Source organism: Halichoeres trimaculatus, unplaced genomic scaffold, assembly GCF_033239565.1.
Source record: "Halichoeres trimaculatus isolate MK-OKI-2021-1 unplaced genomic scaffold, fHalTri1.1 fHalTri1_scaffold_1, whole genome shotgun sequence".
NCBI classification, from domain to species: Eukaryota; Metazoa; Chordata; class Actinopteri; order Labriformes; family Labridae; genus Halichoeres; species Halichoeres trimaculatus.
The window spans coordinates 23,268,160-23,284,909 of record NW_027437179.1 but is presented as its reverse complement, the minus strand read 5'-3'; the positions used below and the strand labels follow the sequence as shown (position 1 = coordinate 23,284,909).

The window sequence follows — 16,750 nt, the reverse complement described above, 5'->3', positions numbered from 1 at the left end:
GCACCAGAAGACACACATTACACAAGATCCCACACTGGAAAGATTCAGATTTTTTTTTAGTACATTCTTCTCAACTTTGTGAGTCGAAGAATTTGACGGTAGCACTGTATCATATAACAACATTAGGGTAAATATTAGGATCTGCAGTGACAAACCAACATGTGTTACAGGACATTGCAGCCCAATAAAGTTGACTCATGAGGAATTCTAAAAATACACACATCATAGTGTGTAAACTCAGCTTGGTCCTTAAAGTTTCTTGAATGAATTTAAACTTCCCTTAATATTTCTTACAAGCCCAAAGGCAGTGTTGAGCCTAAACCTTTCAGAAACATTTCTTTACTGCTTTCCACTTTATTCATTTTGCTAGATTTAAAGGCAATCTGAAGTTGGACATCAACTTTTCTCATCTACGCCATAAATATTATTTCATTAAACCACATGTTCAACATACCTCTCTGAGAGAATATCAAAAGTCAAACCAATAATTCTGGTGTTATGACTATTTGCATAATGCAGTTAACCAAACCCACATCATCCTGCTTCATTCTCCTCCTGACCTGACTTACAAACATCAACTTAAATCTTGAGCCATAGCTTGATTGGCCAACCATAAAAAAAACACCTCTTGAGCAAAAATAAACTACTAGAGTCAGTTAGCAGGTTAGCTAGTGCTCAGCTACAGCATGTAAACAGCATGTCAAAGTGCCATTATGTCAGTGTTTTTCTATTGTTTTTAACTTTGTCACTTATTTCCATGATCATCACTCAGCCTGAACTCAGAAGTATATCAAATACAGACACCAACATGGGCTTCTTCTTTTTTAAAACTACCTGTTAATTTAATTTAAAACATTTGTTATTTTTACTGTAAAAAGAAATGGAAAAATGAAACTTCAGTTGGACTTGAAAAGCGATGTCAGCGTTCCCCTCAGAGGACATTAATTTTCCACTGAACTCTCAGTGTTGGGTTGTGTGGTGTTAGAGTCTATCTCAGAGGTGGGTGTTGAGTTTACACCTGACGTCTCCATAGATGCAGAGTCCTCCGAGGTCTGGACTATTTCTGATGTTTGCTCTTTTGGCTCCTTTTCGTCTTCTTGTGGATAGAGTTCAGGGTAACGCTGCATACACTCCTGCATAGACCTGAACTGCTCCAAACAATCAGATCCCTTCACCTCCTCCTTACTATAGTGGAAACAGGAGAAGGCCTCCTTAAAATCAGTCCCACAGGGACCACTGGCCATTCCCCCCAGACAGGGGCAGTTCCAGTTGATCTCCCCACTTGGAAGTATCAGACCTGGTGTAAGAAATGACACATTTGTTAATATGTAGTAAAAGGCAACTGGGAGCACACCTGAGCTTGAGGCATCAGGTTCCCATTCAGTGCTTAAGGCTCCTCACCTCGTTCCTCATATGGGTCATCTGGATCTTCTTCTACAAGCTCAGCACTGCTGGGTGTTGCATGATCCTCTTTCGTTACAAAGATGATTTGATCTTTACCTGGTGCATAAAATGTTCAGAGAGAAAGCAAACAAACCATCAGTGACAAGATGAAATGCACCCAAGTAAACATTGAGACTTGCAGTTAACACTGGTCCATTTTGGTTTTTGACACTAAGATCAGCTGACAAAGTAACAAAAAAGAGAGAGCTGGGATTATTAAAAACAGTGATCTCATATTTTGAGACTACATGCTTGATTTCAAGACACAAATGCTGTGCCTTGTTTGATGTGTTTAAAATCACATATTTCATTTAAAAAATATTTGATACTCTTGAGTTGTCGAATAATTTTGGTAGGTAACAATAGCAATGGTCTCATAATGTATTTTCCCTCAAGACAAGCATAGTGAAAACGTCCAGGAGAGAATAAAAGAATACCATGACCCATTCAAAGACTGTGCTCCCTGTACGAGTTCACTGAAATGCACCTTAAGGTCAGCCATTGTATGACACTTCCTACACATGTCACTGTGGATGCTTTTCAAGGTTATCACTATGATGTTACTGTTAGCCTACAGCCTTATTGACGATGACACGTAAGGTAAGGGGTACACATGTTAACAGTCTTGATTTCTCATCTCAGTAAGATGAATATATACACATTTTTATGAGCAGGAAACCACCATGACATCATTTTTAATTCAGACTATGAGCAACCTCAGAGTTAGCTTTAGCCGCTTAGCAGAGCATGCTTACCTTCCTGTCTGACTGAGCTCATTTCTTCGGCTTGATCAGGTGAGATTCTTCCTCACAATATACGGCAACAACTTCGTGGACTCTTGTCACCAGACAACAAAACGCATGTACATATCAGTTTTGTAACAGCATCATCAGCTTGTTTCCTAAGTACCCTTACTTTGGTGCATGGGTCCTCTTCTTCTTCTACACGCCTTTTCCGGTAGCGTTGACGATTCTGCGCCGCGCTACTGCCAGCCGCCAACGCGGTAATACATCATACTTACGGGCCTGCGTAGACTTTCTCGTAACTGATCTTGAGAGAGTCTGAACTCTAGATATGCGTGATCGTAAACCCACAAAATAAAATGAGGTCACCAACACCAACGAATCTCAAAATAACCAAACTAAGTTCATTTTAAAGTCTATTTCTCAGCCTCCCTCGGGGGTCGGACAGGACCAGTTAAGGCACATCAACGCAGGCCGACAAAGTGTATTGGTGAGAAAAGAAATCTGTGTTTTTCTCAGCTGTAAATGATTTCTTTGATTGATTTAGTGGTAATGGTGGGCACTAGGGCTGGACTGTCTGATAGAAAAAAAAGACACAAGAGGAAGACAAAGCTGAACAAGAGAGTGCTTGAGCATGAGCTGAAGGCTGAAACATAGACTAAAGGCTAAATGCTAAAATACGGGTTAAAACTAAAACACAGGTTAAGGTCATGGTTAAGGTGTGTGTAATAATGTGCATTCCAGCTCAGATGCAGTTCAGACTTGAGAGTCTATCATTAAAATGAGGAGTGAGGTTAATTTATCTCTGATTGATGAGCACTCAAAGCACGGGGCTGTGAGTAGAGTAAATATATCGCTGGCCACCAAACTAAAGTTCAAACTGGCACAGTTTGCTTGTTGTCACATTTCAAACAGTAGCGATTTTTAACTGTTGATAAGTACATTACATCATTGTGTTGTATCAGGTAAAAAGTTGTCTTGCAGTTATATTTTTCAGTACGCACAACACTGCTCAGCACGACAGTGCGCACGACTCCCGCCAAGAGGTGTCACTGCAAACCATTTCAGACCTTAAGTCCTCACTGTCCCTTTAAGAAGATTCATTACTTTTGCAAATTAATTTAATAATCCTTCCCATAAATACATATCTTAAACAATGGTTTTATTTACAGGGCTGTCAAAGATTTTTTTTTTTTATCATAATTGATTTCTGAACACAAGTAGTTGCAGTATGATTGGATGTCTGTTGCTTGCATTGAATGGTCGTTTTTCAATTTTTCAGCATTGTATACTCTATCTGTCCCATACTGTAAATACTCAGGTGAACTGTACGTCAGTAATTTATGTTAGATGCCCCTAATGCATTTCAGTTTTTATGCTCATGATACAGTTATCTGCACTTTGATGTCTTCCCTATCACATGCATTCAACGACCCTGCTTCTAAACTTGCCCAGACGAGGTATTGTAAATGTAGTCATTGTTGTAAACTCCAGGACTACTTTTTTTCCCCACAAGAGGGCAGTACCTGTTTATACAAAGGCTTATGGGGTGCTGGGGTTTTAGGGGAAGGTTGTTTGGATTGGTTTTGGGTTTGATGACAGCTTAAGGCCTTTTAAACTAATACTGTCCTTAGGAATGGGTACAGAATTAGGTACTTTTATTGGTACTTTTATAGGTATCGACCAAATTCTGTCTGTAGTACCAAGTACCGATTCACGTAAAATCAAATTGTTTGGAACTATGAGGGAGTGGAAGAGTATTTTCTGTACTGGAAATGAACACAAAATTGCAAGTTTATCTATGGAGAAATATATATGTTAAAAAAAACATTGAGATTTCATTATTAAATAAATTAAAATTTATTAATGCATAAATACACACAAAAGTACTGAAAACTGGTACTGTTGAGTACCGATACCAATTACCAGGTACTGGGCATCAGTACCATAACTTTTAAGATGTGAAAGGTACCTATCCCTTACTGTCCTAAACTGAGTTAAACCATAAGTGTGAGTTTGTGTGAGTTTGTGTGTGTGTGTGTGTGTGTGTGTGTGTGTGTGTGTGTGTGTGTGTGTGTGTGTGTGTGTGTGTGTGTGTGTGTGTGTGTGTGTGTGTGTAGATGCACAGAAGACTACATCAAATATGGTAGCTCTAGTGCTTTGAGAACAATTGGAGAACAGGCCAGAAAACTGTGAGCACTCAATTTCAACTAAGGCACACAGTGTTCTCAGAGTTGTAAAGGCAAAGTCTGACTTTAAAAATGTACAGCCTTTCTTAGCTATGCCATTGCTATGCTGTTTGCTTCAACCAACTCTCTGCTCTAATTTGACTCACTCATTGATAACTGCTGCATCTTGCTGTATTATTGGCACATTGACAGATTTTTAAAGTTTGTCTGGAGGAGAGGTCACGTGAGCATTTTTTTTTCAACCCCAAATATCTTCCATTTATCTACATGAAACATTTTTAGAAACTGTTTTTGTCCCTGTGGAATTACTGCAGGGCTGTGTTAATGGGAACCAGTACAAAATTTTGATATGAATATGATGGATCGTAGGGGAGTTACTGGTATTAATAGCCTAATATTTGTACACACAGACCCTGCATCTGTCATCCATAAAAATCTAATGTGTTTTTTTTTTTTTACTTTTGGCAGCGATGTTCAATATGTTTTCATCTTTACACACACACACACACACACACACACACACACACACACACACACACACACACACACACACACACACACACACACACACACACATACACACACACACACACACGTTCAAACATTTCTGCCCATTTCTTCTCCAGAGGGCATTTCCATTTTCAGGCAAACAGGTATTGCAACACGTAGCTGATGTCTGGTGGCAGGTGGTCTCATGTGTAGAGGTTGTCCTGAGGGGGGACACCTCCAGCACTGCAGCATCATTCTGTGCCTGTGTTTAGTTTACTGATTCAGTGAGGAGAGTGGAGACAGTGGTAGAGACTTAGTGATAGAAAATAAAACATGAAACATACAGTTCTTACATAATCTAAGGTGTTAAACTAATCTGTGCTAAGGTGGCTACTAATCAATCAATCAGTTATTTTTTGAGTCATTGATGAATACTTAAATACACAAATTATATTTTATGTTGGAATATGATTATCCATGAGTAAAGACATTGTTTTTTTGTTGGGGTTTTTTTGCATTGTTTTTACTATTCAGGCTTGGTGTAAGTGTCCTTTGCCAAGTTAAAGCATGCAGGTGATCTTGATCAGAAAAAGGTCTGTTATGACAGCGCACAGAGCTTATTACATCATTCATCATGTCATCTTTGAGGTGAAGGCCCCAGAAACATTGGCAGTAATCATCAAATCCTCTATTTCTAATGGGCTATTAGTAAACTAGAGCAAAACAATTATGTCTTACTCTAGCGAGAAGTTGCAGGAGATGATGCTGGAGCTATCCTATCAGTTTTCTTCATCTTGTTGTCTTTCTCCTCTAATTACTCATCTTGATTTCACATCCAATCATGGCATTTTCTTCCTGCTGCACCCTCCAATCACCATGTGTCCTACAGGCAGTAACACTTATACATATCTGTCGTAATTAGACAATCATTCCCATATGTAGATCAAACTCCTTCAACCACTCAACCCCTACCTCACCCTCCCATCCGCCCACTGTCTCCTTTTTCCTCCCTCTGTTTTTCTTATTCCCCCGTCTCACACTCTACTACCCTCCCTGTGCCCCTTTTTTCACTTTTTCTTTCCCCCTTCTTTTCCCCTCTCTCTTTCTGATTGAATTACCATAAGTGCAGGTCTTGGCCAAAAAATGCCAGCTTGTTCTGATTAAAACTGTCCTTGTTATACCAGAGACTTTCCAAATGGCTGGGAGCAGTTTGTGTTTGGGGGTTGGGTTATAGGAGAAGGAGCAGGAGAAGGAGGAGGAAGACAAAAAGCAGTTTGTGATGAAAAGAAAAATGCTGCCAGACAACATCATATAGCAAAAGAGAAAGAGTGGAAGTTCCAAAAAAACAAAATGGAGACTTAGCGGGCCGGGATGGAGGGGCAGGGGTAAGGGAACAGAGGGGGAATTAGATGGTAATGGTAGTTGACAGAGTCGGGTTCACAACAGGTTCATGGTGACATCATGGTTGAATTTTAGGGAACATTTATATAGGAAAAACTATCCTCGCTCATTAGATGCACATGTACAGCCCCAAACTCTTTCTTTCTTTCTTTCTTTCTTCTTTCTTTCTTTCTTTCTTTCTTTCTTTCTTTCTTTCTTTCTTTCTTTCTTTCTTTCTTTCTTTCTTTCTTTCTTTCTCTCATACTCCCTGGGTCACAAAACCTAATCATCGCCAACTACACCAAATATGCAAATGAGCTCTGGCTCTTAAAAATTAATTTCAGCCCTCAGTGTAATGAACTTTTGTGTCTTCTTCTCTACATATGGTGTCACCAGATTTTGCCTGTTTTCAAGCACAAAAACCTCCCCCAACCCTCAGGTTGTGTGTTAAACTTTGTCACCCTAAAAACTGTCAACTTCAACTCAGAGCATCACTCTTTTTTCAGCTTTCTTATGATCCTTTTCTTTCTCTTCTCCTCATTTTTCCTCCCTCTTTTATTTGCCCTCAAGTCTAGCCAGCCCTCAGCATTGGTACAGTATGTTCTTTGTGTGCATGTTTTGCTGTTTTTGAGGGACAGAAAAGACATAAAGGAGCATCAGGGACCTGAAACGTGTTTATGGTGTATGTGTGGGTGTGAATATATTTGCGTCAGCTTTTTCTCTTGTTGGAAGAAAATTAACAGCAGGGAGTTGTGGTGTATTAAAGGCCCTTTGTGTCTGGTGCATGTGTTTTTGGGGGGTGGTGCTGGTTTGTATTTGTTAGTTTGGGGGCATTTGCCAGACGTAATATGAGTGTAACTCTGCGTGTACGTTTGTATGTTTGTGTGTGCCCACGCAAGGTTGTCATGCATGCCTGTCATCTTCTGCATGCCTCTCTGCGCACCGCAGAGCTTCACATGACATCAATCTGAGAGCAGTGGGATAGTGATCTCATTACCAACAGCCTGTTGCTGATTAAAACCTGCCGTCTGCACCCTCCTTTCTTTTCTTCTCCCTCCTCTCTTGCTTCCTTGTCCTTTGCTTGCCCCCCACCCCCTTCATGCCTCCTCCACCCCTAAAAACTCCACAGTCGCACCATTCTGCGGTTTTCTCTGCAGCTCACTGCCAAAAAGGGCCCCATTTCTAACTCTGCAGAAAGTAATAAGCTCCCCCTTTTTTCCTCTTCAGTTTTTCTTCTTTTGCTTCTTTGTTCTTTCTCCTTTCTCTGAATCTTTGGTCTGTTTTTATCAGAGGCCTCCACCTCGACATCCTTTCCTACAGGCCTCATTCAAACCTTTCTCATGTTGCTCTGGATGAGTCAACCTGCTTTGACACCCAGTGACACCAAAGAAGAAGAGGGTGGTAGGAGAATGAAGCTGTCTGTAACTGAGAGCATGTATCAGCATGTGGACGTACGTGCTCATTAGAGCCTCATAGATTTACAGTCAGAAATACACAAACGCCCCTTTCACACTCAGCCAGGCTTCATACACTCCCCTCCTCTGAGAGCATTTCAGTGAAACAGAAACACAAACAGCACTAACCTTTCACCTCCTGGGCTCACACTGTCAATGAGAAGTGTGGCAGAAATACGGATGGTTGAAGAACTGGACCCGTGACTGGACAGTCCAGGTTCAATGTTTTCTGAATGTTTTCAAGGGTTCATGAAGCATTTAAAACTGCAGAATTATAATAATCAAAGATTTAATTGTAGTTACACCACTTCATTGTAGTTTCATAAAATACCAAAGAGCTGTGATGGGCAAACAAATAAAATCTGTCTTGTATTTGGATATTAACTCCCATGCTTACCAAATACAACCCAGATTTTTCTTTTGTTTTAGGATTGGAAACACACATATTATCATTACTTTTATGGCTTCCAGCTTCAGCATGCGGCTGAGGTCTTTGTTTCCATGTCATGTTTGAGAGGGGCAAAGAAAGATGTTCTCTTGGAAATCCTGGTGGCTATTAAGAATTTTTTTTTTGCAATAGAAACCTCTTGGAGGTGCATTATAAATGTATTCATATATGAGGATGAGGGTGGACATTTCCTTTTGCTGGTGGGATTCATTTGGGTGATATTGTTTACCCTTTTTGATGACAATAGCGAACATGTTACTCTTAATGTTGATGAAAATGAAAACAGTCAGAGAGGAAATGAGGTGTGAGTGAAGCTCAAACAAAACTATCTGTGGGATTGGAGGTTTGATGGCTTTATTTATTGATGTGTGCTGGTTGATTTGATCACACTTACAGATCAAATGGCTCCGAATGCGTCAGCAGTGCTTACACACAGATCTATGAGCTCTAAAACTTCTGTTTCATTCCCCACAACTGATAAACCACTTGCTTCTTGCAGCTCCTGCTTGTGCCATTCACAGCATGTCGAGACAATTGACTGTATAAAACAGGGAAGTAGCCTCTGTGAAATCAGCCGTCTGTTTCTGCAGCAGAGTTTTGAAGCCCATTGTTGGCGGTTGTCATATAGGAAAGGTTGACTCAATCTAACTTTTGTTTATCTAGTGTGATATAAAGTGGAGTGGGAAAAAAAGCCTCTAAGACTAGAGGTTTCCACTTGGTGGAGGCATAGTTTATATCTCTACGTAAGCTATTTATTTATGTCTGTTTTAATACAGAATGCAGATAGGCCAGAAGATATAAAGCCGATCTTTCGGGTTTTCATGCTAAATTCATCCACTACTATGGTATAGATGGAGCAGGTGGCATTGAGTAGCAGTCCAGATAGCTTCACTATCTCCAAATAAATTATCTGACTGTTGAGAAACTTCCTCTTTCCTCTGAACTTTGACTCAACATGTGTTGAAAGTACAAAAACAAACGCTCGAAGGACGTCATTCTCACAGAGACAATCAAAGCAACATGGTGAAGTGACTTTAAAGGTCCCATATTGTGCAAAAACTACTTTATTAAGTCTTTTAGTGAAATTTGTGGGTCTTTGGCTTTCCTCCCAGCCCACAAAATGTGATATTCAATGACAAAACCTGTACTTAGTAGTGCTTGTAAATGTAAAATCCTGACCTAAAACGAGCTGTTTGGATTTTGGGGATTTGCTGACGTCAGCTATTCCCTTTTTTTGACCAATCAGGAGCAAGTCTGACCTGATTGGTCCACCGGAGCAGATACCCCGCTGCTGGAGAGAGGAGTGTGGCTGTTTTTGGCTGTAAACAATCACATAGTTCCATGCACAAGCTTCCCATCTCGGAAGAAGACAAGACTAAGTGGCTAGAGTTAATTTATCAAGGAAATGTGCCAGCTACACTCAGTAAAACTGTGCATATGTGTGCTAGTCACTTCCCGGCCGACTGCTTTTCCAACTTTAGACAGTACAACAGAGGGCTAGTGAATAGACTGGTCCTGAATCCAGGCGCATTACCAACCATCCGCCAACAGTGGACCCTGGAGATGTGAGTATTTTAAATGTTGTGTGCTGTGGAGCAGATGTTAGAGCTGTTCCTCAGTGCCCCCCCCTGACTCTTTGTTAGCTTCAGGATGCTAACTGCAGCTGCGGTTAGCCTGTTGTTTTAGTCTGTAATGTTACGGTTAACGAGCTTTGCTGTTTTCTAAACATTGTGCACTCGGAGCTTGTGGCGCCGCTCTCAGTGACGCAGAAGAGCGGGGCGGTATCAGTGGTGGCTCATTTACATATGAAGGTCACGCCCACTAAATCAGAGCGTTCTGAACAGAGGGGCTATGAGAGCCTGGAAACAATGCTGCTGTCCTTGATTTATTGGCTTTTTGGACCAAAACATGTTACTACCATTTCATGAAGGCATCAATGATCCATATTAAACTGCAGAAAAGGAGCAGAATATGGGACCTTCAAGTCGCAAACTAGTGTAACAATGGCAGGCTACGAGTAGACACACTGTTTGAGATTTTCTCACAGTGTAAAAACCTATCAGGGATTTTTGTATGATAGACATATAACATTATTCAATAAGGTCAACATGTTTTTTTAGGTAGGACTTTGATATGTCAAAGTAAAATAATCAAAAAAATGATAAAGCACATTTTACACTTATCAGAAAATAATAGAAAAATATAAGTTTAATTCTCTTTAACTGTGATAAGTTTATAGTCAAAAACAAACCAAAAGAAAATGTTCAAAGCATTATAGTGGGCTGTCTCTCCACTGTGTCCGCTCAGTCAGACAGTAGCAGACAGTTTTATCTCTGACATGAAGAGGCAGGTCGCTCTGCCCCTCAGGGGCTGACTGGCCAGGTTTGATCTCATCACGGATCAAATGTATCTCCATTAAACGCTTCCTTACCAGAAAAACAACAGGCCTGATTTGCTTAGGAAAATCCTGTAGGAGGAGAGGAGTTCACTTGAACTGATTTAAAGGTGCGGAAACTGCCGGGAGAATGGCTCTTTGTACTTCTCAGACTGGGAAACAGCTCATGGTAGTTTGCATTTTAGAGATGTAATGAGGTCATCTAACATATATACCAGGCTCTGTGTGGTTTTCAAAGAGGATCTCTACTCTGAGGGTTTGTATTACACAGTATTTATTGCACTGAACGTGCACTGTATGTGGAACAATAGTTTCCTTTTACATCACCACAAACAAGTTTCATGTTTACATCTGTTAACAGGAGGTGATTTAAATCAGTCTTTTGTCACTAAATTTCTGTGCTTTATTTTGTTAACATGAAACAACTTTTGGTTTAAAATTTGACAACAAATCTGAGAGTTAGTCCTGTTTATTATGTTTCAAGTTTTCAAGTATTGCTTCTATAATCTCAGCTCATAAGGAAAGTGATATTGAGAGGGCGTATGTCTTTCCCATTAGGGATATGCAGTCACAATAAAGCACTGAGTGGCCCTTGATTGGCCCCAGGCTCCTGGACTCCCACATTGGCTGGCTGTGGTCCCAAAGTCAGGCATTGTAAACATGGAGTGCAGGCCAAGGGCTGATATTGATATCCCCAAAGGTGTGCAGCCCCCCTGCAGCATGTGTGTTTGTGTATGTCTGCGAGTTAATGACTGTTTCATTAGTGTGAGTGTGTTTACATGCTGCACCGCTCTCCTCTCTCTTTCTCTCTTTCTCTCTGAGTGTGTGTGTGTGTGTGTGTGTGTGTGTGTGTGTGTGTGTGTGTGTGTGTGTGTGTGTGTGTGTGTGTGTGTGTGTGTGTGTGTGTGTTGTGTGTAAAAGCCTGTCTGTTCTGTGGTCGGTTAACAGAAGAACAAATTTAGAAATCTGACGATCCAACAAAAGAGTGTTGACTGACAGCACAGTTGAGAAGGAGTGGAGGTAAAGAAAGACAAAGAAAGAGAAAGAAGAGTGAAGAAAGAGGGGAGGGAGGTTGGTGTGTGTGTGTGTGTGTGTGTGTGTGTGTGTGTGTGTGTGTGTGTGTGTGTGTGTGTGTGTGTGTGTGTGTGAGAGGGGGGGGGGCAGCGAGTTGAAACCTAAGCTTTCTGGACCCTGTTTTCCCTTCCTTCAGGCATTCTGTGGCTGGTAAAAAAATGTGCTGTATATTTGAAGTGTTGGATCACGTGACAAAGGCAGGGTTTCTGAATCAAAGTACACAATGATTTCAGGAGGAGAGAGGGAGAGAGGGAGTAAGGAAGCGAGGGAGAGAGGGTGTGTGTAAGTGCGAGAGAAAAGAGAGAAAGAGAGACGAGGAAAAAGAAGGAGGCGGTATGCAACAGGCTGAGCTGTTTCGCCGTTGCGAGAGGGACTCCTGACTGACAAACACAACTACTGCCCTCTTTTCTCACTCCTCCACTAACATCCAGAGTGTGCCGCTTTTGAAACTCACCAGATCTGGTAAGTTTTCCTTTGCGACTGATTTTTCCAGATCTTTTAATTCCTCATGGCTTCTCTGGGGTTTTTGAGAAAGAAGAAGACAGAGGACATGTCAGAGCATGAGTGAGAAGTATGTTTCTCTTGTCTTTCTCTCTGTCTCTGTCTCTCCCCTTTTCTGTTTCTTTGTGCGTGTGTGTGTGTGTGTGTGTGTGTGTGTGTGTGTGTGTGTGTGTGTGTGTGTGTGTGTGTGTGTGTGTGTGTGTGTGTGTGTGTGTGTGTGTGTGTGTGTTTGTGGGACAGCATGAGTGGAGTTGAGTTTCCTGAGGACAGCTTTAATTGAGAACAGAGATTTTCAAGAGAGGGAAAAAGAACAACAGAAACAGCGAAGGAGGGAAATGAAAGCTGAGCGGCACTTGCATGTGCTGAAGGTTGATCCATGAAAAGACATGAGCACTTGTGAGTGTGTATGTGCTGTGTGCTCATTTGTTTCCCTGCTGATTGATGCACATCTGGATGTTCCTGACTTTGTAAACTGTGATTCAAAGTTGCTGAAAGATTATGATGACTGCCAGGGTCATGTTAAAGAAAAAAACAGATGGAAGTGTGTCATGGCACAATCAGGCACGACCAACTCTTCTTTCTGCTTCTTCTAGCACTAATAGTTAGTCTGAGTGCTACAGGTGAGCTTGGTTACCATATCTCAGGCTGGAGCAGCAGACAGAGAGGCAGCTTTAGCCTGCAGGCTCTCAGCCAACAGACGGGCTGTCAGACTTGATGGATCACTCCATCAACATCACAAATGGCTGAGTGGGTCTGGTCTACCTGAGTATGCACACACTCATTCACCCCCTGAGGGTTATGTAAACAGGTTTCCATCCGCACAATTACATAAGCTAGATGGAAACACTAAAATAGGCTACTCTGGATATCACGAGACAGTCTGCAGTGTGTCCGACTAGCACTGCTCGTAGTTTGCATTGTGTTTGTGTGTGTGTGAATAAACTTACTGACCCCCTCACATTTAAACACAAGCCCAGCCTTTTATACACTGTGAATCAGCACAAATAGCTTTCTTTGTGCGACATTAGCTATATAAATACAGATGCATTGTTAGATTGATGTTCCTGACATCTATCTGCTAAGTGCTGATTACCAGCTGATCCAAGGTGTCTGTATCTGTCCGCTCACACCAAACTGCGGACCACTCCGTCCTCCATGCCCTACATGCTAATGTAAAGGCCTGTTATTGTAGCAAAGGCTCAACAAATCAGTTTCAGATTAATTTTCTTTCATGTCTTCAGGAATCTTGGATGAGTCGGGCATAAACATCAGGGTGTAAACAATTAACAGTAAAGGATCAATGCGAAGCTCACACTAAATATAAGTCTTCTTTTTCCTCTTTTGTCCTCTCCCTCTCCTCCTCCTCTTGATTTGTTTTGACGATGACATCCTTCTCATCCCTTACTCGTTTTTTTCTAAGTCAGTGGATGTCTATAAAGTAACTACTGAGAGAGTCCTGTCATTTTGACCCCAGATCAGTTCTCCTTTGGCTAATGTAACTTTTTTTGGTGGAGGAATGCATCTGTTTTTGGTTAGGATAAGTGGTTTTCTTCTTTCATCATCTGGAGAAGAAACTTCTGAACAAGTTTGGGGTGTGTTGCGCTGGACTTCTTTAACTGCACTCATCTTTGTTCCCTAAACTTTTCAAGAATGGCAGCCCCTCAGGCTGAGGAGGCTGTCTGGCTCCTCTCCCTTTTCTCTCTGTCTCACTGACTTCTCTCTTCTTTATTTCCTCAATACGAAGAAAATATCCATCTTCTTCCCTGGAACGTGTCAGCTGAGTTTGATTTTGTACAGGGTTTGTTGTCATGGTCTTGTCGTATAAATGGAAACTTGGAACTTCCAAAACAAAGAAACAAGCGTTTGCCACTTGTTACTGGCGGCAGAGATAAATGTTTTTCTGTTCTTGGGAGAATAATATTGTCCATAGGGTTATTTTGAGGAGTGTTGGTGAGAGTGACTGACTTATTGTGGCTCAGTTTGGCATGCCAAATTGGCTTCAGAGATTTGCATGTCACTTACAACATTCATTGTTGTAAGCGACAAAAACAAAGCCGCTCTCTTTCAAGATGGATTGTGGCCACTGGCTGCTCCCTTGTACTTCCCTTTAAAGTCACTTCTAAGCTTTTTTTGTGGAGGAACAACAAGGCACAGATGCGGCGTGTGTGTGTGTGTGTGTGTGTGTGTGTGTGTGTGTGTGTGTGTGTGTGTGTGTGTGTGCGTGCGTGCGTGCGTGCGTGCGTGCGCGTGTGTGTGTGTGTGTGTGTGTGTGTGTGTGTGTGTGTGTGTGTGTGTGTGTGTATGCAGGGTTTTTGGCAGTCAGTTTTCACTCTAACAGCAAATGAAAAGCTGCCTAAGTAACACCATAATTAGACCTGACCCATTGCTGGGGTGCCGAGCCCAGAGTGACAGGGGATGACCCCAGACCCTGACCTGGAGACCCCCAGCAGCCTGAAGGGATGGCTCCACATAATGAGAACACTGTGGGTTTTGTGAAAGATCACTATCATCGATTTCATTAGCATTAGCTCTGCAAACACAGAAATCAAAGTTCATCATGAAGACTATGACAAAACAGAAATCAGTGAATCTGAGTGACGTTGTTGATTAAATGTCAGGTGACTCCTGTAATAATAATAATAATGATAATAACTGTAGATAAAGCTTGTTATTACTCTCACTCTTTATTGATTAAATAGATGTTGATTGTACATAACAGAGCAAATCCTTTACAACCATTTATTTTTTTTAAATGGATAAGAAATACCCAAGTAAAAAAAATGTAATCCACTGGATGTTTGCCATTTTAATGTAGGAAAAAAGTGAAACTTGTAAATTATCAAAACTTTTTGGACTTACATTTTTTATCAAATGACTGATCATAATTTTTAAATTTTCTTTTTCATGCATTTTACTTATATAATGCTAGATTTTGAATGAAAAGTAAAAAAAAGATATAACAAACCAACACAGGAGACCTATAAGCTTTAATTAACAGGCTTGGCTGTTTATCATTGCAACTCCCACTAATTTAAAGAGTTTTTACACATAGTTTTCAAGTCTTTAGTGTTTCTCTTTGCCGTGACTATTTGTCTTGGTCGTGACTCAAAGCGACACTAAAAAGTGTTTTTGTTCATAATTCTATTCATTTTTTCTGTAAGCAGTTTTTCATCATTGGTGTAAAAGCTTGCAGTCCAAGACAGAAGTCAGAGCCCGTGTTTGGAAGTGAGGTTAAAAATTACAATTAAACTGATGGATGAGAAATTAATGCTGCTCCCAAGAAATCAGCTTAGCATCAAGATTACACATCCCTGTAAAGCTCACTAACTTTTTTCCTGGTTTTGACTCTGGGGGTCTGATGGACATTGCTTATGCGGAGAACCAGTCAAGGGCTAGGACGTTAAAGCTCAGGTGAGGAGTTTTAAATGGTCATGAAGAAAATAAAATACATACTCTCGTCTCATGATAACCTCCTCAAAGAAAATCGTCAGCAACAAGACTCACCGTCTCTCTCTGGATGTGGAAAAATACGATTTAAAAAAGGCTGGGGAGACAGACATTTTACACATGTTCCACAGCAAGGATCATAGTGGGTGCTACATTTGCCCGTTAAAAAGGAGCAGAATTAAAAGTATTTTCTCATGTTCAGAATGAGATCAGCACAGAGATAAAAGTTCTCATTTTGTCCACAGACGGCGTCCAACTGAACATCCCCAAAAGCTCTTTACACAAGCTTTAAACAGACATATTGTTTTCTTTACAGATGAAAAAAGGGTATTGATGTTTAAGGCTGTCTCTGACCAAACAACCATTTTTTTATACTTCAAACTTCGTCTAAAGATTAGCCAGGATCAGATCGGGTATACTGAAGGACAGCCTGGCAAACGTGTTAAAATATTTTCCAGGCATAATAATACTTGGAAAAATAGATATCAAATGCTTTTTTTCAGGTCGAGCATATACATCTGTGTGTACATTATTGACAGCCTAAAAACATAATAGCTCCCATACACTGAAACTATGTATTTGTTACAGCCAGAAACATTTTGTGGTTATTTGATGGCTGTCAGACACTGAGGGTTTTCAGCCCAGCAATAATTTTATTCCTCAAAACACATTTTTTCATGTCAGGTTGACATAAATTATAGTACAGTACGTCAATTTGTTGGAAAATCTAATTATGTTGTTTGTGTGTGATGGTGCATGGGTTTTTTCTCCTCTCTAAGGGTGTTTAGTGAGTCAATATGTGCATTTTCCTCTTGGTGTGTTCAAAACAACTCATTATCATCCTTTTAGTTTTCATTGTGGGTTTTATGGTTTACTGCTAATTGTCCCAACTAAAACCATATTTTCCCCTTGTATTGGACAGTTTTGGGGAGTTTTTAGCATTTTCTCATCTTCACTCAAGCTCTGCTTATGAGTGTATGCTTTACAAAGAAGCACTGTGGTTGAAAACAGATTCTGTTCAAGTTTGTCATCCTCGTTTTCCTCCGACTATCTCACAGTCATGTCTCTTTAGATACATTCACAAGCTGAACAAAGTCATAACCTTTGTGTTATGTAAGTACTACATCGCTGTAAACCATTGATTGATTAGTTCAACATTACGCTGTCAGCCAAACATGGATCTCTAG

The 16,750-nt window shown here is 40.7% G+C and overlaps 2 protein-coding genes across 3 annotated transcripts in view; one reads left to right on the top strand and one right to left on the bottom strand.

Moving 5' to 3' along the window:
* Positions 1-5: 5 nt before the first annotated feature.
* Positions 6-2,457, bottom strand: LOC141806091 (mitochondrial intermembrane space import and assembly protein 40-B-like). Its single transcript, XM_074691364.1, has 3 exons — positions 2,199-2,457; positions 1,402-1,500; positions 6-1,297 (listed from the first exon to the last, which is right to left on the bottom strand). Exons 1-3 carry the CDS (start codon positions 2,218-2,220, stop codon positions 942-944), a joined length of 477 nt encoding a protein of 158 aa, XP_074547465.1. The 5' UTR covers positions 2,221-2,457; the 3' UTR covers positions 6-941.
* LOC141805780 (retinoic acid receptor gamma-A-like) overlaps positions 1,975-16,750 on the top strand; it is a 46,385-nt gene continuing 31,609 nt past the window's right edge. Inside the window, exon 1 of one of the 2 annotated variants that reach the window (XM_074691001.1) lies at positions 1,975-2,043. In XM_074691001.1, coding sequence (XP_074547102.1) covers positions 2,032-2,043 — 12 coding nt within the window. In that variant the 5' untranslated portion in view covers positions 1,975-2,031. Of the gene's footprint in view, positions 2,044-11,922; positions 12,078-16,750 lie in introns of those variants that run through there. The other variant, XM_074691080.1, reaches the window with a different exon arrangement.